Genomic DNA, 23,900 nt, shown 5'->3' on the forward strand with positions numbered 1-23,900 from the left:
GTCCAATTTTCAACCAAAACTGCTCTCCAAGTCATCTGAACATAGTGCTGTCAACTTTCCCTATTTTAATATTCAATACTGCCATGTGATCCAATCCAAGTCTTTTGATACTTTAATCCAGTTTAAAAATGGCCTCAGGTTGATAGGTGAGGGCAACTAAGGTGAAGACATACCTTAACATTTTTAACAAGCATCCACCACATTGCCAATTCTTAGTGCCTTGAATATAGAATCAGCAACGTAGAAACAATGAGAGATTTGTAGAGTTCCTTTAAAAAGTACCCTAAAATTTTAATTCAAATCTATGCAAACCATTTGCAAACATGGACCAACTTGCAATCATGCAGCACCTTTAATCATGAAATATGTTCCCTCTCAAAAGTGAAATGAAAAGATCAAGACGCCAAATAAAGAAGTAGGTAGTCAGCCACAAGGTCATGAGTTTTGTAATGGGGTGGAAGTACAAGAGAGAAGATGTTGAAGGAGAAAACTCCAGGGCATCGTGTGGATGGCAGTCAATGCCTGGTGATCAATAGTTTGAATAAGGAGGTGCAGAGACATGATTCCAAAAAGTCAAAAACACAACGAGACAGTTAACTCTATCAAAGTGCGTGAACATCTGATCGACCCGTTTAATATGTGAAAAATCTTGTTAATTTTCAAATTTACTACAGGTTAAGTTGTAACTTGCACTGTAAATATTTTTCTTGAGATCAGGATTTAATTAATAAAATATAAATGTGCTTAAACTTGCCTTAGAATTAAAAGTAACATTTAAATAAATATTGGCTACTTGTATCAAGTAATGGGCCAAAAAATCCAGGTTCCAAGAGAACTGTTGTTTGACTGAGAAGACAGGTTTGGGCCGAACTATAAATCCTGTTCTTACTGATAAAACCTAGAGCAATCTGCACAAAAACACGCCCTTGAAACAGTTGAGAATTGCTAGTACCCATAGAACTGTATGCCACCTTCAGACAAGGATGGACGGTCAATCTATTACTTTTTTGCCCCGGGCAGGTTCAGAGCATAGATAGAGTCATAGAGATGTACAGCATGGAAACAGACCCTTCGGTCCAACCTGTCCATGCCGACCAGATATCCCAAACCAAACTAGTCCCACTTGCCAGCACCTGGCCCATATCCCTCCAAACCCTTCCTATTCATATACCCATCCAATTGCCTCTTAAATGTTGCAACTGTACCAGCCTCCACCACTTCCTCTGGCAGCTCATTCCATACACGTACCACCCTCTGCGTGAAAAGGTTGCCTCTTAAGTCTCATTTACATCTTTCCCCTCTCACCCTAAACCTATGCCCTTTAGTTCTGGACTCCCCGACCTCAGGGAAAAGACTTTGTCTATTTATCCGATCCATGCCCCTCAATTTCAAACCATTTCAAAACCTCTATAAAGGTCACCCCTCAGCCTCCGACGCTCCAGGGAAAACAGCCCCAGCCTGTTCAGCCTCTCCCTGTAGCTCAGATCCTCCAACCCTGGCAACATTCTTGAAAATCTTTTCTGAACCCTTTCAAGTCTCATAACATCTTTCCGATAGGAAGGAGACTAGAATTGCACGCAATATTCCAACAGTGGCCTAACCAATGTCCTGTACAGCTGTAACATGACCTCCCAACTCCTGTACTCAATACTCTGACCAATAAAGGAAAGCATACCAAATGCCTTCTTCACTATCCTATCTACCTGCAACTCCACTTTCAACGAGCTATGAACCTGCACTCCAAGTTCTCTTTGTTCAGCAACACTCCCTAGGACCTTACCATTAAGTCTATAAGTCCTGCTAAGATTTGCTTTCCCAAAATGCAGCACCTCGCATTTATCTAAATTAAACTACATCTGCCACTCCTCAGCCCATTGGCCCATCTGGTCCAGGTCCTGTTGTAATCTGAGGTAACCCTCTTCGCTGTCCACTACACCTCCAATTTTGGTGTCATCTGCAAACTTACTAACTGTACCTCTTATGCTCGTATCCAAATCATTTTTGTAAATGACAAAAAGTAGAGGAGCCAGCACCGACTCTTGTGGCACTCCACTGGTCACAGGCCTCCAGTCTGAAAAACAACCCTCCACCACCACCCTCAGTCTTTTACCTTTGAGCCAGTTCTGTATCCAAATAGCTAGTTCTCCCTGTATTCCGTGAGATCTAACCTTGCTAATCAGTCTCCCATGGGGAACCTTGTCGAACGCCTTACTGAAGTCCATTTCGATCACATCTACTGCTCTGCCCTCATCAATTCTCTTTGTTACTTCTTCAAAAAACTCAATCAAGTTTGTGAGACATGATTTCCCACGCACAAAGCCATGTTGACTATCCCGAATCAGTCCTTGCCTTTCCAAATACATGTACATCCTGTCCCTCTGGATTCCTTCCAACAACTTGCCCACCATCGAGGTCAGACTCACTGGTCTATAGTTCCCTGGCTTGTCTTTACCGCCCTTCTTAAACATTGGCACCACGTTTGCCAACCTCCAGTCTTCCGGCACCTCACCTGTGACTATCGATGACACAAGTATCTCAACAAGAGGCCCAGCAATCACTTCTCTATCTTCCCACAGAGTTCTCGGGTACACCTGATCAGGTCCAGGGGGATTTATCCACCTTTAACTGTTTCAAGACATCCAGCACTTCCTCCTCTGTAATATGGACATTTTGCAAGATTTCACCATCTATTTCCCTACAGTCTATATCTTCCATATCCTTTTCCACAATAAAAACTGATGCAAAATATTCATTTAGTATCGCCCCCAATTTCTGTGGCTCCACACAAAGGCCGCCTTGCTGATCTTTGAGGGGCCCTATTCTCTCCCTCGTTACCCTTTTGTCCTTAAGAAATTTGTAAAAGCCCTTTGGATTCTCGTTAATTCGATTTGCCAAAGCTATCTCATGTCCCCATTTTGCCCTCCTGATTTCTCTCTTAAGTATACTCCTCCTTTCTTTATAATCTTCTAAGGATTCACTCGATCTATCCTGTCTTTACCTGACATATGCTTCCTTCTTTTTCTTAACCAAACCCTCAATTTCTTTAGTCATCCAGCATTCCCTATACCTACCAGCCTTCCCTTTCACCCTGACAGGAATATACTGTCTCTGGATTCTTGTTATCTCATTTCTGAAGGCTTCCCATTTTCCAGTCGTCCCTTTACCTACGAACATCTGCCTCCAATCAGCTTTCGAAAGTTCTTGCCTAATACCGTCAAAATTGGCCTTTCTCCAATTTAGAACTTCAACTTTTAGATCTGGTCTATTCTTTTCCATCACTATTTTAAAACAAATAGAATTATGGTCGCTGGCCCCAAAGTGCATCCCCACTGACACCACAGTCACCTGCCCTGCCTTATTTCCCAAGAGTAGGTCAAGTTTTGCACCTTCTCTAGTAGGTACATCCACATACTGAATCAGAAAACTGTCTTGTACATACTTAAGAAATTCCTCTCCATCTAAACCTTTAACACTATGGCAGTCCCAGTTGATTTTGGAAAGTTAAAATCCCCTACCATAACGACCCTATTATTCTTACAGATAGCTGAGATCTCCTTACAAGTTTGTTTCTCAATTTCCCTCTGACTATTGGGGGATGAGCAAAGTTTATCAGAAGCCGAGATGCTTCCTGTGTTTTGTGCTCCAAACAATGCATTTTATAAAGTTGGCTGACGAAAGGTGAATTCTCACAATATTGCATAATTTGATTTACTATTGATGCATGTACTAAGATATAGTGAAAAGTATTGTTTTGCGTGCTTTCTAGATAAACCATTCTTGACATAAGTATGTAGGGTAACAGAATAGAATATGGTGTCACAGTTACAGAGAAGGTGCAGAGAAAGGTCAACTTTAATATAAGAGAGGTCCACTTAGTGTTAACAGCAGCAGGGAGGAAGCTGTTCTTGCATCTGTTGGCACATGTTTTCAACCTTTGAATCTTCTACCAATGGAAGAGAGTATAACTGGGATGGGAAGAGTCTTTGATTATGTTAGGTGCTTTCCCGAGGCAGCAGGAAGTATAGATGGAGTCAATGGAAGGAATACTGGTTCTTATGATGAACTGGGCTGTGTTCACAACTCTAAATTTCTTGCGGTCTTGGGTCAAGCAGCTGCCATGTCAAGCTGTGATGCATCTGGATAGGACACTTTGTATGTGCATCTATGAAAATGGTAAGAATCATTGCAGATATGCTGAATTTCCTTAGCCTTCTGAGGTAGTAGTAGTGTTGGTCTGCTTTCTTGACTGCAGCCCATACAGTTAATGACAAAAGTGAATGGAACACAGCAAGGTGACAGTAATTGTCAATAACGCAGTGCAGCCTTGTCTCCATATATTTTGTTCCTTTAACAATGATAATACTTAATTTATATTTGGTTTATGCTCACTGAGAGAGGCACCAAGGGGAATTATACTATTTGGCTTGGTTTAAACAATTTATTTTCTTTTTGCCAATATCTTTCACAAATATTAATTCAATTTTCCTTTGTTATTATAAGTCTTTACTCTAAATTTAGGAGGCAATTTATTTGCCAAGGAAATTAGCTTATTAACACTGTATTTTACATGCTGTTCCTGTAAATCTGCCTGTGAACAACATTGTTTGCCTGAGTACACAACACTCATTAACTGAGACATTAACTCAACAGTTGCACAAACTAGCTGGATGCTATTGCAAACAGAAATATTTGCACTTTTACTTACGTTGTAAAAAAACAAAAAAGGATTCATGTCAATTAGGTTTTTTAGGAAATATTATCTAGCACATTCCAAAGCCAGATGACAACAAACCGGACAGAGAGTTTTGCAGTCCAGTTTTGTACTGGCTTGTCCAGTTTTTAGGTCAGTCTAGCCACTAGACAGTACCAAACAGTTTTGTAGCCAACACGTTGGCATGGAGTCCACTTAATTTTGTAAATTACCAGTATCTTAGTAAAGCCTGTGCTTATCCCTCTCCTCGTCTCAGCAGTCCTAACACTACGAAAACATAAATATCAGATTTGTTTTAGTACTTTCTTCCCTCTCCACCGTGCAGAATCGCTGAAGAGTTGGTAATGACTTCAACATCACATGCCACAAACGTATTTAGCTTTGGTGGCCTGAGGTGCTGGATACCCTCCATGAAGTTGCATTGGATTCATAACTGAAAAAAGTATTGTGCCCATTGTTATTATTTTTAGAAAGTTGTGTTTTGAAGACATCTGCCAGTTTTTAGACTCTCTGAAAAATTACGATGTTAGCAATGATAATAAAATATAATTGAAGAAAGTCCCTCATTAAAAGGTGATTAAAGCCAAGTTTTACTCATGAAATTAATTGCAATGCATTAAAAAAAGATTTATATGTAATCTACAAACACATGTGCACAGATACACATATATGCACAACTGACTTGAAATGCAGTACCTGAGACAATCATGAGGAAGTAGCTCTGACAAGATGATGCTTGCGGCAGATAATGCATGATATTCCAGTTATTGTCTAAAAGGTCTTCAACATCAGTGCCAGTTTCCTCATCTTCAGAATGAATCTCTTCGTCATCATTGCTGTCATCTTCAACATTTTCCTTTGTTCCTTTATTGCTCTCCACCTTAACATAACACATGATCTTACATTGTCTAAAACAAATTAGGATAGTGAACAAGGAGATTCAAAACTAATTAGCAAAAGATTACTATTCTAATCTGATTTGTTTTTTTCTTTGCTTACTTCTAACATCTCATCAACTTCCTTTGGCATTTCAAAAAGTATGGATGAAAGAGACCATTGTTTCCTTCCAATTCATGCAGGTATTGAAACATTTAAATTATGCCAGTTTTTTAAGCCCCATAACTATGCACAGAACCTATTCTAGGTATAAATATGTGCATTGAAATATAACGCGACATCATTCCAAACTAATTTTTAATTTGCAGTTACTTCTGCTTGGCTTACAGCCATTTTGTACTGAAATAACACTGCAGACATGCCTATTGTATTTCACTAAGTATCTTGAACAGCCTTAAAAAAAAAGTTCCTCTTCTTCATCTTATTTAATGACAATGAGCTAAAACTTAAAAAAAAAATCAAACCATCTCTTTCCTACATTATTCTCAGAGATTGTGTTGAATTAATATATCAATTAATGAGTGTTGTGTAGTCAGGCAAACAATGTTGTGCTCAGACAGATTTACAGGAACAGCAGGTTAAATGTAAAATACAGTGTTAATAAGCTAATTTCTTTGGCATAAAATTGCCTCCTAAATTTAGAATAAAGACTTATAATAACAAAGGAAAATTGAATTGATATTTATGAAGGATATTGGCAATAAGAAAATGAATTGTTAACACCTAATAGTATAATTCCCCTGGCGCCTCTTTCAGTGAGCATAAACCAAATATAAATTGAGTATTATCATTGTTAAAGGAACAAAATCAATGTAGAAGTTTATGTAGTTGGAGTATCACACCCTCATTTATAATCTCCTGGATTGGCAATACAGCTTGGTATTCTTTGCCAATATACATGGCCAAAATGGAGTTCATTATCATCAGATATGCTTAAAAATTGTTCCTTTGGTCTTGTATAAACCAAGGAGAAAGTGAGGACTGCAGATGCTGAAGAGTCAGAGACTATAAAGCGTGGCGCTAGAAAAAGCACAGATCAGGCAGCATCGGAGGAGCAGGAGAGTTGACGTTTCAGGCAGGGCCAAAGAAAGGTCCTACCCAAAACATCGACTCTCTTCCTCCTTGGATGCTGCCTGACCTGCTGGGCTCTTTTCATCGTCATGCTTTGACAACTTGAATAAAACAATTAATGACAATGGTTTGTACTGATGTTTAACAACTTGCACATCCCAGTCTTGAATCACATTTATCACAGCTTTTCCAACACAAATTCTGACCGAGTCCTTCAGTCACATTTTAGTTACTTTATCATCAGAATTAAATGCTCTTTTTTTCTTATTTATCATTACTCAACACAAATATCTTTTAGGAAGAATTTGAATTCAGGTCATTGAATTCAGTGGGCTCAAAGCATTTATTCCTGGCCTACTTCATTAAGTTTTTGCAGTTAAAACAACTTCCTCTCTTGCAACCACTTCTTTCAATGCAATGTTAAGCATACCCAATGCCCTATGTTTGTGCAACAATGGTTAATACAAAACTTAAGGGCTCTTGTGAAGTCTAACCGCACTACAACTTCAGCTTTTAAACTTAGGGATCTCACTTTTCCAAAGTCAAAAGGATAGCAATCCTCTCATCCAAACCCGTAATGATTGATATCTATTAAGTTATTTTCATATTGGTAACCTTATTCCTCATCACCAGTTATGTTGATTTGAAAGCTGATTACGAATAGGCAATTATATTGTAATGTCTGTCAACTTTAACAAAAACAAAAAAAACTTTCTACGAGTCTTAAAAAGAATAAATATAGAAGACGTCTGAACTACCTTCCTGACAATCTCCCATTTATCTGATTGATTCTAGTGTGTAATAATTTCTCTAAATCCACTAGCCATTCACTGTGTCTCTTGTATGCCCTTGATGACATTAAGCCTAAAATGAAGCTTTCAATAGCACCTTATTTATGAAAATAAACAAATCTTAAATAAAATCAGCCACTTAGTTGAACAATCGAATTGAAGGACACAAGTAGTCCAGCAGACAGCATTAAAACCACTGATAAAGTAAAACAAATCTCCTCCAGAGATGACCATGTGAAGGCTTCTCTGTCAATGTGTAGGCCTCTCCAAAAGCTTTATAGGTATAATGCAGTTCTTGGGAAAAAAAACACTTCTTATTTTGCTTTTTTTTTGAATATTAAAGATCCAAGAAGAATCAAAAATAAAAATCTTAAATTTCCAAAAGGTTATCACTTATAATAAAATTAGAAGTAAGCCTGTAACACCTACGCTACTCTCAGTCCGCCATTGCTTTCTCCCCACAATGGAAACTTCTATATATTCAGAAATTTCCTTATTACTGTCGGAACTTTGTAGATTTCATCACAATTTTCATCTAACACCTGAGTATGAAGATCCTTAAAAGATCTAATTTTCCTTTCAGAATACCCTTTCACATGCAACATCAGGAGAAAGTGAGGACTGCAGATGCTGGAGATCAGAGCTGAAAATGTGTTGCTGGAAAAGCGCAGCAGGTCAGGCAGCATGCAAGGAACAGGAGAATCGACGTTTCGGGCATAAGCCCAAATTCCTGAAGAAGGGCTTATGCCCGAAACGTCGATTCTCCTGTTCCTTGGATGCTCCCTGACCTGCTGCGCTTTTCCAGCAACACATTTTCAGCACATGCAACATCAGGACTATTTGTAAAAAAATCCCATGGTAAAGGCATCACATCAACAAACATCAATTCCCTTCAACACCAAACCTCAGTAGCAGTAATGTGCACTATTGACAAGTTAGTAGGGAAATTCACCAAAGATCCTCAGACTGCATCTGCCAAACCCATAACCACTTCCATCGAGAAAGACAAGGGCACTATATACATGGGAATACTAATCATTTGCAAGTTCCCCTTCAAGCCATAAACCATCTTGTCTTGGAAACATATTTGTTCCTTTACTGTTGCTGGGCTGAAATCCTGGAATTCCTTCCTTAATGGCATTGTGGGTCTACCTACAGCACAGGGACTGCAGTAGTTCAAAAAGGTAGCTCACCACTACTTTCTCAAAGGTAACGAGGGATGGGCAATAAATGCTGGCCAGCCAACAATCCCCACATCCGAGTGAATAAAAAAAAGGTAGCCAGTTGGCCCATTGACAAGTCAGTTACATTCCTTTGCTCTGCCCCATTAATCCTGCTTGTTTATTTGCCTCACATGTTATCCATTTTATTTTAGAAATCATGGATTGTCCCTGCTTCCATTATCCCAGTAGGCAGCAAATTCCAGGTTATTACAACTCACTGATATTTTTTCTGAAAATGTTCTTCTGCACTGCTTGATCAAAACCTCAAATTTGAGTTCCCTATTCCTTTTATTGTCAACTTTTCCCTGTCCATCTTATCCAAGTTTGTCATACTTTAGCTACATCTAACTTTTCTGCTCGCAAACGTTTTTCTCAAACTAACCTTGTAGATAAATTTCCCCCTTCCCAGAATCATTCTTCCAAAATTCCATAGATTGCTTAATGATTCCTGCAGATTGAAAGCTTGCAAATGGCACCCCACTACTGAAGAAAGGAGCAAGAAAAATTCTAGGGGACTAGAGACACGTAGGCCTTATATCAATAGTAGGGGAACTGCTAGAATCGATCATAAAGGACATGATAGACAGATATTTGGATAAAAATGATGTTGATTGGGGTTGGTCAGCATGGATATGCAATGAAAATTGTGTTTGCCAAACCAAAGTTTTTTTTTGAAGATGTTCCAAACAAAAGAGATCAAAGTAAGTTATTAGATATAGCGCTGTATATTTGGAAATTCAGAAGGCTTTTGATCAGGACACTGGTTAGAAAAATGAAAGGACTTGATGTAGGTGGTAATGCATTGGCTAACAGGCAGAAAATTATCAGAATAAATGGGTCATTCTTACATTAGCAACAGTGACTAGTGATGTTCTGGAAGGATCAGCACTTGGGGGCTGTGTTCACGATGTATAGCCATGATTTGGAAGTGGGAACAAACGGATTATTTCCAAACTTGCAGATGATGCAAAGCTAAGCACGGATGCATGCTGAGTAGATTAAAAAAAAAATTCAGAAGACTGTGAACACGCTCAGGTAATAAGGCCAGAACATGGCAGGTGGAACATGATGTTGGAAAATGTGAGGCCAGTTTCGTAGGAAGAACAGCTTTGTAGAGTATTTCTTGAACTGCGAGACACTGGAAAGTGGAGTTGCAAAAGGGAACTTGGGTTAATAGGTCACTGAAGGCTAACATACAACTGCAGTAAGCTAATAGGAAAACCAGTGGAATGTTAGCCTTTATTGCAGGAGGACTGGAGGGCAGGAGTAGTGAATTCTTGCATCAATTATATAGGAATCTGATTAGACTTCATCTGGAATACTCAGTAGTTTTGATCTCTGTCTCAAATTAGATATATTATTGCCATTGAAAAAGTGTTACAAAGGTTCACCAAACTTGTTCACAAAATGGTGTGACTGTCCTAAGAAGGAGGGCTGGGGCAATTTAGTTTATATTCTCTAGAATTTCGAAGAATGAGAAGTAATCTTATTGAAACCTACAACAGACTGAGTAGATGCAGGCAGGAAGTTTTCCTCTGATTGAGGAGCCCAGATCCAGGAGCACAATCTGAAAATAAACGGAATGATAATTATGATAAAGGTGAGGAGAAATGTGTTTTACTCAGAGGATAGTGGATCTTTGGAATTCTGTATCCCAAAGGGCTCTGAAAGCTCAGTCTTTAAGTATATTTAAAGTAGAGATTGATAAATTTTTGATAAAGTTTGGTTTATGTAAATAAAAGGCACCGAAGTGTAAAATTGATCATGACTATATTTAATGGTGAAGCCGGATCGACAGGCTTAATCGGCTACTCCTGCTCCTAAGTTCCTCTGCACTCTCATTATCATTCCTGAAGTATTCCAGAACTACATGGATATTCTGTACTTTTGTACTCAATACTTATTGAGGACAAAAGTTCACTTAGTTTGGTAACTACTCTCTCAACGTGTTCTACGATCTTCAAAAATCTATGCACATGAACCCCTATGTTCCTGCAACCCAGTATACATGCACAAATTGGGTCAAAGTTTTCAGTGTGCATGACTTGCATTCCTGGAACAAAGAAATGTTGAACATCAGTTGACTCACAGAAAACAAAAGGATAGCCCTTAATATGAATGAATGGCAGGAACAGGGCAAGAGTGGGAGTTTCTGCCACTCAGCAGAAGATCCATACACAAGTGGTGCCAGCCACTCTGATGAGCCAGTAGCTTCAGTAGCCCCAGTGGTGCCAGAATTCAGTAGTGAGTCCTGCTGCAATGTGAGCAGGCCAATGGATAAAGAGAATGAGGTAAATCAGGGATATTAGGCAAAAATGGACTTGGGAGTTATGCTCACTGCAGTAACTTGCAAACCTGGAAATCAAAACTGGGGACAACATTGATAAGTCGACTGCCGTATGAAGAATTTCATAGTGAATGTACAACTATACAGCGTAGATCTAATGTTGGCAAATTGCCAATCTCATATTATGGGGGATTAAGTCATTTTAAATTACATATTATTACACCATTTAATGGGTGGCAGCTCTGGGTGTGGTCAGAAAAGGGGTAGGTTTACCAATTCTTATATTTTACATGCTCTTGTTGAAACACGCCTGGATATTCTTGGGAGGTGTTAAATTTCATCGCTCATTTGACTGCGGTTTCTGCTGTCTTTTTGCAATCACATGGTACTGTTGTCTTTGGATTTTCTGACTTTGAAAACAATCTTTTTATGCAAATTAACACTAACTCCCCTGTTAGAGGAGTTACAATTGTGTTGACCAGTCTTTTATGTGGAATTTTGTCAAACATTTTCTTAAAATCTTCCCATGTTGTTACTTAATTTAAAAAATTCAATTTACCAAATATGATCTGCCTTTTACAAGTCTGTGTTGGATCTCCTTAATTAACTCAATTTTCCAATTACGTGTCAATGTTCTTTCTCCTGATAATTGTTCCTAAAACTTTATTCACTGATTATGTTAAACTGAGTGGAATGTGGTCACTAGGAAAGTACTTACTAACTTCCTTGAACAAGGCAGATGCATTTGCTATCTCTATACACCTGGTAGAATCAGTCATACAGCACAGAAACAGATCCTTTGGTCCATCTCATCCATGTCAAGCAAGTTTCCCAAACTAAACTAGTTTCATTTGCCCGCATTTGGCCTGTATACTTCTAACTTTTTTCTATTCATATGCCTTTCCAAATGCCTTTTCAATATTGTAAATTTACCACTTTCTCTGGCAATTCATTCCATTTACGAACCATGCTGTGTGAGAAAAAGTTGCTTTTTAGGCCACTTTTAAATCTTACCCCTATCATGTTAAAATTATGGCCTCCAGTTTTGAACTCCCCTACCCTAGGGAAAAGACCTTTGCTATCTGGATTATCTATGCCCCTCATGACTTTATAAACCTCTACAAGGTCACCCTTCAACATGACATGCTCCAAGGAAAAATGTCCCAGTCTATCCAGCCTCTCCTTATAACTGAAACTCTCCAGTCCCACTAATATCCTTACAAGTCTTTTCTGCACCTTTCCAATTGAATAGTAGCATTCCTACAGCAAGGTGACCAGAACTGTTCACAATACTCCAAATGTGGTCTCAACAACGTCCAGTAGAGGTACAACATGACGCCCCAACTCCTAGACTCAATGCAGGCAAGCATGCCAAATGCCTTCTTCACTACTGTCTACTGTGACACCATTTTCAAGAAACTGAGCCCTTGTAGCCTACATCTCTCTGTTCGACAACGCTCCCCAGAGTCCTACCAATAGCGTACAAGTCCTGCCCTGGTTTGTCTTAACAAAATGCAACACTTCACATTCATCTAAATTAAACTCCACCTGCCACTCCTCAGCCACTGACTTACTTCCTAAATTGGCTCCTCCAAATCCTACATTCTCATCCAACTTGTTTATATGAATAATAATCAATAATAGACTCAGCACCAATCCCTGCGGAACAACACTGGTCATGGGACTCTTTTCTGACCAACAACCCTTCATTGTCCCATGATGAACGGCTTTTGCCTGAAACGTTGATTCTCCTGCTCCTCAGATGCTGCCTGACCTGCTGTGCTTTTCCAGCAGCACACTTTCGACTCTAACCTCCAGCATCTGCAATCCTCACTTTTGCCGACTTCATCGTCACTCTGTCTTCTGCCATCAAGCCAATTTTACGTCCAATTACTTCTCAAAAAACTCAATTATGAGTTTGAGTCTCAACTGAGAGACGATGTTTTCTGCACAAAGCCATGTTGAGTATTCCTAATCAGTCCTTGCCTCTCCAAATGCATTTCAGAATCCCCTCCAACAACCTACCTGCCGCTGATGTCAGGCTCACTAGTTTTTGTTACTAGCCTTCTTAAATAAAGGTACAACATTTCCATCCTCCAGTCGGTCGGCACCTCACCCCCGGCTGTAGATAACAGAATTATCCTCACAATTTCTTGAAACTTTCCATGGTGTTCCAAGGATAATTGGTCATGTCTTTTGGTGGCTAGTAAGTGCTCATGTATACTGGTGACTAGTTTCCTGCCGATTTGTCCAATGTAATGTTTGTTGCAGTCCTTGAAGGGTAATTTGTATATTACATTCGTTTTGCTGGTCATGGGTAGAGGGTCTTTTAAATTCATCAGTAGTTGTTTTAGTGTGGTAGTAGGCTAGTGAGCTACCATGATGCCCAGGGGCCAGAGTAGTCTGGTGATTATATGGTGGGGTGACTAGAGTCTCTGGGCATGTTGCGTCTTTCTGTTTAGGTCCTTTGTGCAGGAATCGGTGGACTACACTCATCAGGTAACCATTGTTTGTGAATACATTGTATAGTTGTTTCTTCTCAGCTGCTTGTAGTCCGTGTGCTGCAGTGTGTTGTGGCTTGTTTGAATAGTATCCTGATGCAGGTCCGCTTGTGGATGCTGGGATGATTGCTTCTGTAATTGAGTATCTGGTCTGTGTGTGTGGCTTTCCTGTAACTGTCACTGGTATCCATACACACAGATGAAGAGGGACACCAGTTCAACCAGGACAATGCATCCATCCTGGAACAGGTCAAACAAAAACACGTGTGGGAATTCCTAGAGGCCTAGTATTCAAACTGGAACTCCATTAACAAACATATAGACTTGTACCCCATTTACCAACCTCACAGAAACAGAACCGAAAATGATATCACCCATCACAACAAACCAAGACACATAAATAGCAAGTGGGACAGAACACCAGGCCTTCATCAGAGGCTCACTGATGATGTTACCTAGCATGGTAACGAAACTTCCGAAAACAAACTCACCACGTCAGTGAACAAACAGACAACCTGATTCTCCCTTTAGCTAACGAATCTTCCACTCAGGTGAATGAATGAATTAGCTTTATTGTCATATATATTCAACGAGTACAGTGAAAACATATATGTTGCCACTTACAGCACCAATTTAGGTACAAGGGTCCTAGGTACAGATTCTATAGTTACAAGATCTAAGAAAAGAGAGAAATAAAATGTCCAGTGTTGGAGAAATAAAAGTTCAGAACAGCGATCTTCCAAACCAGACCACACTGGCGCCTAGCCTCTAGTCTGCGCCGTTTTATATTTTGAAGAATTTGTTTTTACAATATGTGAACAAGCACCCACCAACATTTCTGCAGGAACAATTACTTGAGTGACCCAGTGGTGTTTTGATGCCATATGCACCCCAAGATTAATCAAATCGTTAATTTCAACTTGTTATACAACTACAAAATGAAATTAAAGTTAAAAAAAAGGAATTAATATATAAAGTTAATACCAGTTGTTTACTTATGTAACATGGAGAGTCAACATAATCTTCAAGATCAGTTTTTCGAACTGAGGCAAGTCTGTTAGCAAATGAAACTAATTTAACCCAGCTTCTGCAGTGCTGTTTCTTGTATAAAGTTAGAATGCCATTGATGGTGTTCACTCTGATGATCATCAGAGCCTTACAAATATACAGTTCGAACAGTAATGTTGAGATACATAACTTTGCAGCATGACCTAGGTAAGTAAACCGCTAAATGGTTTTCAATCATAGCTGCACTTTATTCAAATAACCAGCAGAATGTATTTCTTTCCATTTTCAGGGTGGTGAATGTGGGACCAACTGACAAGAGTGAAGTATAATAGCATATATTTAAGTGTTTGGCATTTTATCGATTCAGTGAATGAACTGTGGATATTTCAACATGAGATTTCATAGTTCAGCATCCCTTAAGTGAATGTGAATCAATTCTCAAAAGATCGATCATTTAATTGGGATTCAAGATCAAGATGTACATCCCTGCAACAATGGTACGCACAATAAATTTTCAAATTCCAAACCCTGCAAGCAGTGAGATTGTAGATTTTGTATCACTAATCTGGTAAATAAAAAACCTGGCACAGCCAATAATGAAGCATATGATCAAATGCTCTAACAAATAATGAAACAATGAGAAAAAAAAGAAAAGGTAGCACTCAACCTAAAGTGCCTTTGATTATGTATGCCTTATTAGATTGTTCATAAAAGGCAAAATTCTAAATAATTCTTGACAAGTGAAGATCTTTGAAAAGCAGAATCACTAAAACCACAGAGCTGTACTTATTATTCATGGATATTTCACCAATGTAGCTAGTGTTTTACTTTTATTTTACCTTAAAGTTTTGATAAATTTGGTCATGATCTACAAATACTATACAACAACTCTAGAGCAAAAGAAGAGTTCCATACCTCTCCAATGAGAATACTGGAGGAAAGTTTACCCTTGATGCCAGCGTAATTAGCTGGGTCCATCCAAAGCAGAAATTCCCAGCAGCGAGAAAACGAGATGGAGAGGGAGTGGAAAATCTCACGGGAATGAATGCTGCGTGTTTGTTTGAAATAAAAAGGATGAATTACTCAGGAAGCACATTTAATGATGGCAGCATTGCTAAATAGGACTCCAATCTCAAAAACGCTAGACCTTTAATCTGAATGGTTCTAAAATTTCCCACATCGCTTTTATGATCTATTGGTTTAAAGCCAGGTTTCAGAGCTACTTCACTCTACCAAATCACAGAAATATGCAACCTAATAATAAAATATCGAGTGCTAACAATCAAATCAGACACATACAAGTGTACAATTGCTTTGACTCAAAGTAGAAAACCTGAACAGATTATACAAAACCAAGGTTTTTTTTGTGTGAGTTAGAGTGTTCATATACCAAAAGATAAAATGCTGGAAAATCTCAGCAGGTCTGGCATCATCTGTAAGGAGAGAAAAGAGCTAACGCTTAGAGTCTAACTGACCCTTTGTCAAAGTGTTCATACAGTTCATTTCCATTTATCCTCACTTACATAATGTCACAATGTCGGATTCAAATAAGCAAGGATGGTGTAATTATTTGTTGGTCTGCTCGAGCCACAGAACTTATTTTCTCATTTATCTAGAATATTCCAAAGCTTTTTACAACTAATTTTATTTATTAAATAAATTAGGCAAATCAGCAATTAGTTTGGGTCCACAATAAGCAAAAAAAACCCATAGATTATATTAGATAACTTACTTTAACTTAAAGTGCGGTGGTTAAGAAATTAATATTGAAAATCCTTAATTTTTTCTTTCACCTGAACAAGCAGGTCTTAAATTGACAGGTCATCAGAAGTAAGTCACCCTCCACCCATAACACCATTTTTTTTGCCTCTCACATCTCTTAACCTACTGACTTAATTCTGACTCACTTTGTGCTTTTGCGGAGGCTGCCAGCCTGTCTACTTTCCATTGTTTCCTTAGCACATACTCACTGACTTCAGCATGAGGTTACAGGCTTCCAGCTTATGCGCGGGTCACGCTGCATTTTAGCGCACACAGGATCTTCAGTGCTTGGCTCTAGGCTGCAACTTGTGGCTTGCATTGTTTTTTATTGCAGAAGTAATGGAAGGCAGCTTGTCATAGTGGTGAGCATGGAAAAGTCAAGGTCAAGTCATTTCGCAGTATGTCAGTAGTCTATGATGAAGGGCTTTTGCCTGAAACATCGATTTTCCTGCTCCTCAGATGCTGCCTGACCTGCTGTGCTTTTCTAGCACCACTTTGATCTTGACTCTAATCTCCAGCATCTGTCAGCAGTCTGTGTCAACATCATACTTCCAGCATCTGCTTGCAGTTTATGTAATAAAGAGTGCTTTTGTGTCAAATAACCACCTCAAAGGTGAACAGTCCTTGGTGAAGTCAAGTGTAACTACATTCAGCCAAGAGGCTTGTCCATAGCTGGTCAGGCACTTAATTGTACCAGAATCCAGAGATCCATTTGTTTGCAGTCTGTGTGCTGGGTCATGATTAGCCCTGTAGGTCAAATGCAACCAGTTCAGAGCTTATAGGTAGCTCAGTCTGAGGGGGTGGGTTCAGTTAGGGCTGTCCTGTCAGTCAGGAGCGTAGGCCATGGACAGTCATGGAAACTTGGGAAATAATGATAAGGAGCAGTTCTTGAAAGCCTTCAAGCAAAATGTGAAACTCTCATGCAAGAACACAGTGGGAACTTTGCAATAAGGTCATCTGTGCAATAACTGCACAAAATAGTGCACATTGCATGAAAAGTGCTCATTTCTTCACAGCATGGAATTGGAGACCAGATTGGGAGCTTTTGAGTAATCATGCAGCCACTGATTCACTTAAGTCACTCATCTGGCTTCAATCTGCACTCCACTGGCTTCAATCTGCACTCCACTGGCAGGACATTCTTTACCCAAATCTTGGCCAAAGGTAAGCAGGAGCATAAATTTGTGCAGACTCATTCCCTCCTTGTTTCATCAGCAAAGCAACTGTAATCAGACAATTCAAAGCAGAATCAGATGCTTCCAGTCCTCAAACATGTTCAATAGCTAGCAGCAGAATGCAATGCTTCACAGCTGCCAGACTCTCAGTGGAATATAAACATGCAAGGACATGATGTGTAATGTGAAAGGGAGCCTTTTGTTTCGGGAAGTGGGGAATATAATGGTGGCTTACTGGCAGACTTCGATCCCAATGTAGCATGACAACTTTGGTGATGCAATGGGCAACTGGATAATGTCACAAGTCTCACAACTCCTCATGACAACTACATCCTGAGAACCTCCCATGCCCCAGTGAGGGCATAGCAAGAGCCTTCCTTGTAGTGGATACAAGGGCTAAACTGCCCTATTGAATAGACTTGTTAGCTTTCTGACATTCCCCATAGATTATTTGCTCAAGGAACTCATATGGTGGTCACGATGGCTGTAATTCTAAACATTTCAGCATCTCCAACATTGGAGGGTAAATTCAGTCAAGAAGTTGGAACCTTTGGAGAGACGAGGGTTCTTGGCAGTCCAAGAAGCTGCTTATTTCTCAGTTGAGTCTGTCTTAACCACATTGGGCAGTGAAAATTATACTACTGCATACATTTTGACAGTGCAAGTCAAGAAACATTTATGAAAGTGAATGGTTATGTACAACCATGTGCCCTCAAAGTTATCTTTCTTTTTGTCTCTCCTATTTTGTTCAGTGCAGTTCTGATTTTTGCAATTGTAGAGAGAGTCCACTCTGTAGTTGGCCTGGAAGGCTCGGGCAGTCAGCCTTGGGATTTTTGGGCTGAGAGGTACCAGGCCTGCTGAGAAAGGACCCTGCCCAAATGCAGGCTCCCCTCCTTTGAACTTATACAGTGGAGCTTGCTGGGTTGGCTATCCATTGATGTTTACCTGTCCCCACGAGCAATCACTTTCTTCTGCAGCCACTTCTGGAATTTTCTGCTTCTAAGGATTGAGTGTCTTATGTTGGTACCTTGTTGGTACTGTCCCTTTCAACCCAGTTATAGGCCAACTTTTCCAGCAAACTGACAAAGGAGGGATTGACTATAATGAAAATGAATTGAAGGGCAGTTAGTGATGATAGCAGGTGTCAAGTATAAGCATGGAGGGGAGAAAGGGGAGAAATAGTTTGGAAGAATGGTACAGTTCAACAGCGAGAGAGCCACTTTCTGGTTAACAGCATCGGAAACTCTGTGCAGCTGGGATTTAAATTTGGCATCAACAGCATGAAAACCAGAAAGTCCTAGAAGTGGCAAGCACTTAATGTATATGATGGCACAATTCCACAAGGTTTGTTATGAAGAGCTGAGTTTTATAATTAATGGAGGTGAAGAACCTAGGTTTGGTCAAGAAAAGTCACCCTGTATTACAGTGGATGAAGTGTCACAAATCTCACTTCATGAAAACCCTGACTGAAAGTGAAGGAATTCTGCCCTTGAAAGCAGACAGTAAGAGAGTCTATAGCTATTTAAAAAAGGAAGAGAGAGACAAAGTGAAGTGGTCCTACAGAAAGTAAATCTAGGGAAACAGTGAGACGCCAGATGAATACAACAGGCATTCTCTTCAGTAAATATTGATACATAGTACAAGTAGCATCCCAGAAACAATTCACTTCAAGAAATGGGAGCAAGTGAGGAGCTAAAGATAATTAAAATCACCAGTGAAGTGGAATTGAGCAAATTATTATAGCTATAGGCTGACAAGTCCCTAGGTCCCCTCGTCGAGTTCATTCTAAGGTCTTGAAGAGTGGCTGAGATTATTGATGCATTGGTTCTAAATTTCCACATTGCCCGTTTTATTAGATTGGAAAATAGCAATAGTAATTCCTTTATTCAAAAGGGGAAACTAAATCAGCAAACTATAGGCCAGTTAAATGAGCAGTCATAGGGTTAATGTTAGAATCTCTTATTAAAGACATGAGAATAATTCAACATAATCAGATGGAACCAACAGGATTTTGTGAAATGAGAATAGTTTAACCAATTTACTGTCTCTGAAGAAGTCATGTGTAGTGGACATAATGGATATGTGATCTGTTGCCATGGAGGTACATTGTCAACCTCACCCTTTATGTGAGATGTGGTGATACTCAGGTTGAACCACCATCAGTCTCTAATGAGAGAGAAGTCCTATGATCCTCTGGAACTATGATGACTATGGCTTTACCTTACATACCCAATTTCTAGAAAGCATTTGATAAAGGTGCCACAAAAGTTATTGTGGAAAACAAAAGCTCATGGTGCAAGGAGACACCATGTTGGCAGAGATAAAAGGCTGGCTAACTAACAGGAAACAGTACATCTTTTTCAGGTTGGTAAGATGTAATGAACAGCATGGCGCAAGGATTAATGGTGTGATCTAACTATTTACAATTTACAGATATGACTTGGATAAATGGATTGAAGATACAGTCACAGAAATGACACAAAGATAGGTGAAAAATTAAATTGCAGCCTCCTTATGTCCTTTTCACAAAGGGTCACAGAGATAGGTTATGAGAGTGGGCAAAGATTTGGAAGAGTGTATGATGTGGGAAAATGTGAAATTGTCCATCTTGGCAAGAACAACAAGGAATCATATTTTCTAAATGGTAAGATTGCAGCGGTTCGAAATGCAAAGGAACACGAATGTCCCACAGCATGAATTACAAAAGGTTAGTATCAAGCTAATTGCATGTTATTGTTTATTGCAAGGCAAGTTGAATGCAAAAGTATGCTTCAGGTAAACAGTACATTGAGAGTCTACATCTGGACTACTGTATATGTATTAGTGTCCTTATTTAAGGAAATATAAATATGCACTGGAAGCAATTGAAAGAAAACTCACCGTATATAGAATGGACGGGCGTATCTTGAGGGAAGGTTTGGCAGGCTATGCTTGTATTTGCTGGAATTCAGAACAGCAAGAGGAAATGCAAGACTCCGAGGGGACTTGACATTATGGATATGGAAAGGCTGCTTTTTGGAAGAATCTAGAAGTACAGGTAACTACTAAACAATAATGGTTGCTCATTTTGACAGGAGAGGAGAAATCTTTGAGTTTAGTAGTGTCTTTGCAATTCTCTTCCTTAGGGAAAAAAAGGTGATAGAAGCTGAGTTTTGGAATATTTTTAAGCCAGAGGTGGCTGGATGTTTTGTGGCTTGGGGGCGAAAGGTTATCAAGGCGAGGCAGGAATGTGGAGTCAAGGTTACAATCAAATCAATGATGACTTTAAGGCACTGCAGGCTCAAAGGGCCCAATTGTGTACGCCTGTTCCTAACTCGTATATTTGTATGCTATTTTCCAATCTAATGAACCAAAAACAATCCATAGAGAATAACATCTCAACCAGAAATGGGGATAGGAATATTCGAGTCACTACCAAACTGAAGGGTTACAAAACAGAATAATATTGGCACTGAGTGGGAAGTAAGCCCCACAGCATCAAATCAATTTCAAAATATAACATTTTGATAAATTCATAGTAGTACAGCAAACGTTTTACTAGTCAGAACCTATGGGCCCAGGAATCAATGTAAAAACATACACTAACAGAAATGCAACGCAGGGAGTATACACATCACTGTTATACTTTATTTACAGAACAAATCACTTAAATAAAATTTACTGGCAGCCACCTGCATCCTTACCTGAATACTCAGACATCCCTGGAGACAATGATAATTACAGTATTTCAGGAATATAATTTATGCTCATTTAATCAAGGGTGCCAATTCATTAGGTGACGATGAAAACAAAGTTTGCTATAATTATATGGTATTAAAGATTATATCTTCATTTTAAAAGTACAATTCTTTTTAAAATAGGAACACCCCAGAAAATTGTGATTAACTGGCTTATTGGGTTTTTTCTTTAAGGTGCTCCTTGAGATATTCAAAAGGTTGAATAGAAATGCGGATATTACCTCTTTGTGATGTATTCCACGTATCCCATAGAATCCTCAATTCGGCGCTTCTTGGTGCATAGCAGTAGCCGGTTGAAGTTAGCATAGATGACAGATGAACCCAACCTTTTAAATTCTGCTACCAGCCTATGCAAAATAAAAAGCATAAAATCAGTCCCAGTCTGTGCAAAATCACAACTCGATGATTTGTTTAGATAAAAGGGTAAAGTAGCTATAGAACATTGAACAGTACAGCACAGTTCAGGCCTTTCGACCCTTTATGTTGTGCTGGCCTTTTATCCTACTCTAAGATCAGACTAACCTACATACCCTTCACTGCACCCTTCATCTTCCATGTGCCTATCCAAGCGTTGCTCAAAATGTTCCTAATGCATCTGACTCTACCAGCACTGCTGGCAATGCATTCCACTCACCCGCCACTCTCTCTGTAAAGAACTGACCTCTGACATCTTCCCTAAACTTTTCTCCAATTGCCTTTAAATTATGCCCCTGGTGATAGACATTTCCGCCATGAGAACAAGTCACTGTCTATCCACTCTATCAATGCCTCATCTTCTTGTGCACCTCTATCAAGTCCCCTCTCATTCTTCTTTGCTCCAATGAGAAAAGCTCTAGCTCCCTCAACCTTTCTTCAAAACAACTGGCCTCCAGTCCAGGCAGCATCCTGGTAAGTCCCCTCTGCACCCTGTCGAAAGCTTCCACATCCTTCCTGTAATGAGGTGGCCAGAACTGAACACAATTTTCCAAGTGTGATCTCACCAGGTCTCTATAGAGCTGTAGCACAACCTCACAGCTCTTAAACTCAATCCCCCTGCTAATGAAAGCCAACACACCATACGCCTTCTTAATAACCCTATCCACTTGGGTGGCAACTTTGAGGGATCTATAAACATGGACTCCAAGCTCCCTCTGTTCCTCCACACTGCCAAGACTCCTGCCTTTAATCCTGTATTCAGCATTCAAATTCAATCTTTCAAAATGAATCACTTCTCATTTATCCAGGCTGAATTCAATCTGCCACTTATCAGTCCAGTTCTGCATCCTGTCAATGCCCCATTGCAACCTACAACAGCTCTCCATACTATCCACAACTCCACCAACCTTCAAGTCATCGGCAAACTTACAAACCCACCCTTTCACCGACTCATTAAAGTCATTTTAAAAAGTCACCAAGATCAGAGGTCCCAGACCTAATCCCTGCAGAACACCACAGGTCGCCGAACTCCAGAATGAATACTTTCCATCTATCATACCCTCAGTCTTCTATGGGACGCAATTCTGTATCCAGACAGCCAAATTTCCCTGTATCCCATGCCTCCTTATTTTCTGAAAGAGCCTACCATGGGAAACCTTATCAAACGCCTTGCTAAAATCCATGTACATCACATCCACTGCTCTAGTTTCATCAATGTGTTTTATCACATCTTCACAGAATTCAGTAAGGTTTGTGAGACATGACCGGCCCCTCACAAAACCATGTTGTTTATCTCTAATCAAACTCTGGTTTTCCAAGTAATCGTAAATCCTGTCTCTCAGAATCTTCTCCAATACTTTGCTCACCTCTGACGTAAGACTGACTGGTGTGTAATTCTCAGGGTTATCCCAATTCCATTCTTGAACAAGGTAATAACATTTGCCACCCTCCAATTATCTGACAGTGCTCCAGTGAACAGTGAGGATACAAAGATCATTGCCAAAGGCAAAGCAATCTTTTCCCTTGCTTCCTGTATAACCGAGGGTATATCCCATCAGGCCAGCACTTATCTGTCCTTATGCTTTTCAAAATTTTCAACTCATCCTCCTTCCTATCAGCAACCTGTTCTCGCATATCAGTCTATTTCATGCTGTACTCACAAACTTCAAGATCCCTCTCAGTAGTGAATACTGAAGCCAAGTATTTATTAAGGACCTCCCCTACTTCCTCAGACTCCAGGGGAAAGTTCTCTCCACTATAGCTGATCGGCCCTACCCTTACTCTGGCTAACCTCTTGTTCCTCATGTAAGTGTAGAATGCCTCAGGGATTTCCTTAGTCTTACCTCTAAAACTTTTTCATGTCACCTTCAACTCTCCTAAGTCCATTCTTCAGTTCCTTCCTGGCTACCTTGAAACCCTCTAAAGACCTGTCTGTTCCCTGCCTCCTCAACCTTAAATAAGCTTCTACCAGACCACAGGACCACTCTTTCCTTGGGGAGTGAGACAGAGGACTGATGGTGATTTAACCTTGGGTGAGGCGACAAGACAGAGAGTCATTCTTGGTAATCTTAGATGTGCAGAAATTAAATCTATGCTGTTTGCATCACTTTGCTTTGCAAACCAGCTGTCCAGCCAACTGTGTATAGGACTGCCAGGCTGTGACATTTTTTTGTAAGCACACCATATTCCCACTTAAGAGATGAAATTTAGCACCATCAATGCACTCTCCAACTACCACTTCACACACAAAAACACACTCTCTTCCTTTCTCTCTCTCTCTCTCTCATCCAGTACTTTTAAAAAGTCTCTTCCCTCAATTTGGC

The 23,900-nt window shown here is 39.7% G+C and overlaps 1 protein-coding gene across 3 annotated transcripts in view; it reads right to left on the reverse strand.

The window, feature by feature from the left end:
* Positions 1 to 23,900, reverse strand: part of pole (polymerase (DNA directed), epsilon) — a 142,895-nt gene that overhangs the window by 9,279 nt on the left and 109,716 nt on the right. For 2 of the 3 annotated variants that reach the window (XR_011963004.1, XM_072588000.1), the window contains exons 41-43: positions 21,384 to 21,509; positions 15,405 to 15,537; positions 5,408 to 5,591 (exon numbers count right to left, since the gene is read on the reverse strand). Coding sequence is in view for 2 of the 3 variants with exons in the window: in XM_072588000.1 (XP_072444101.1) it covers positions 5,408 to 5,591; positions 15,405 to 15,537; positions 21,384 to 21,509 (443 nt within the window). In the remaining variant the exon portion in view is untranslated. The remainder of the gene's footprint in view (positions 1 to 5,407; positions 5,592 to 15,404; positions 15,538 to 21,383; positions 21,510 to 23,900) is intronic. The other variant, XM_072588001.1, reaches the window with a different exon arrangement.

Source organism: Chiloscyllium punctatum, chromosome 17, assembly GCF_047496795.1.
Source record: "Chiloscyllium punctatum isolate Juve2018m chromosome 17, sChiPun1.3, whole genome shotgun sequence".
NCBI lineage: Eukaryota > Metazoa > Chordata > Chondrichthyes > Orectolobiformes > Hemiscylliidae > Chiloscyllium > Chiloscyllium punctatum.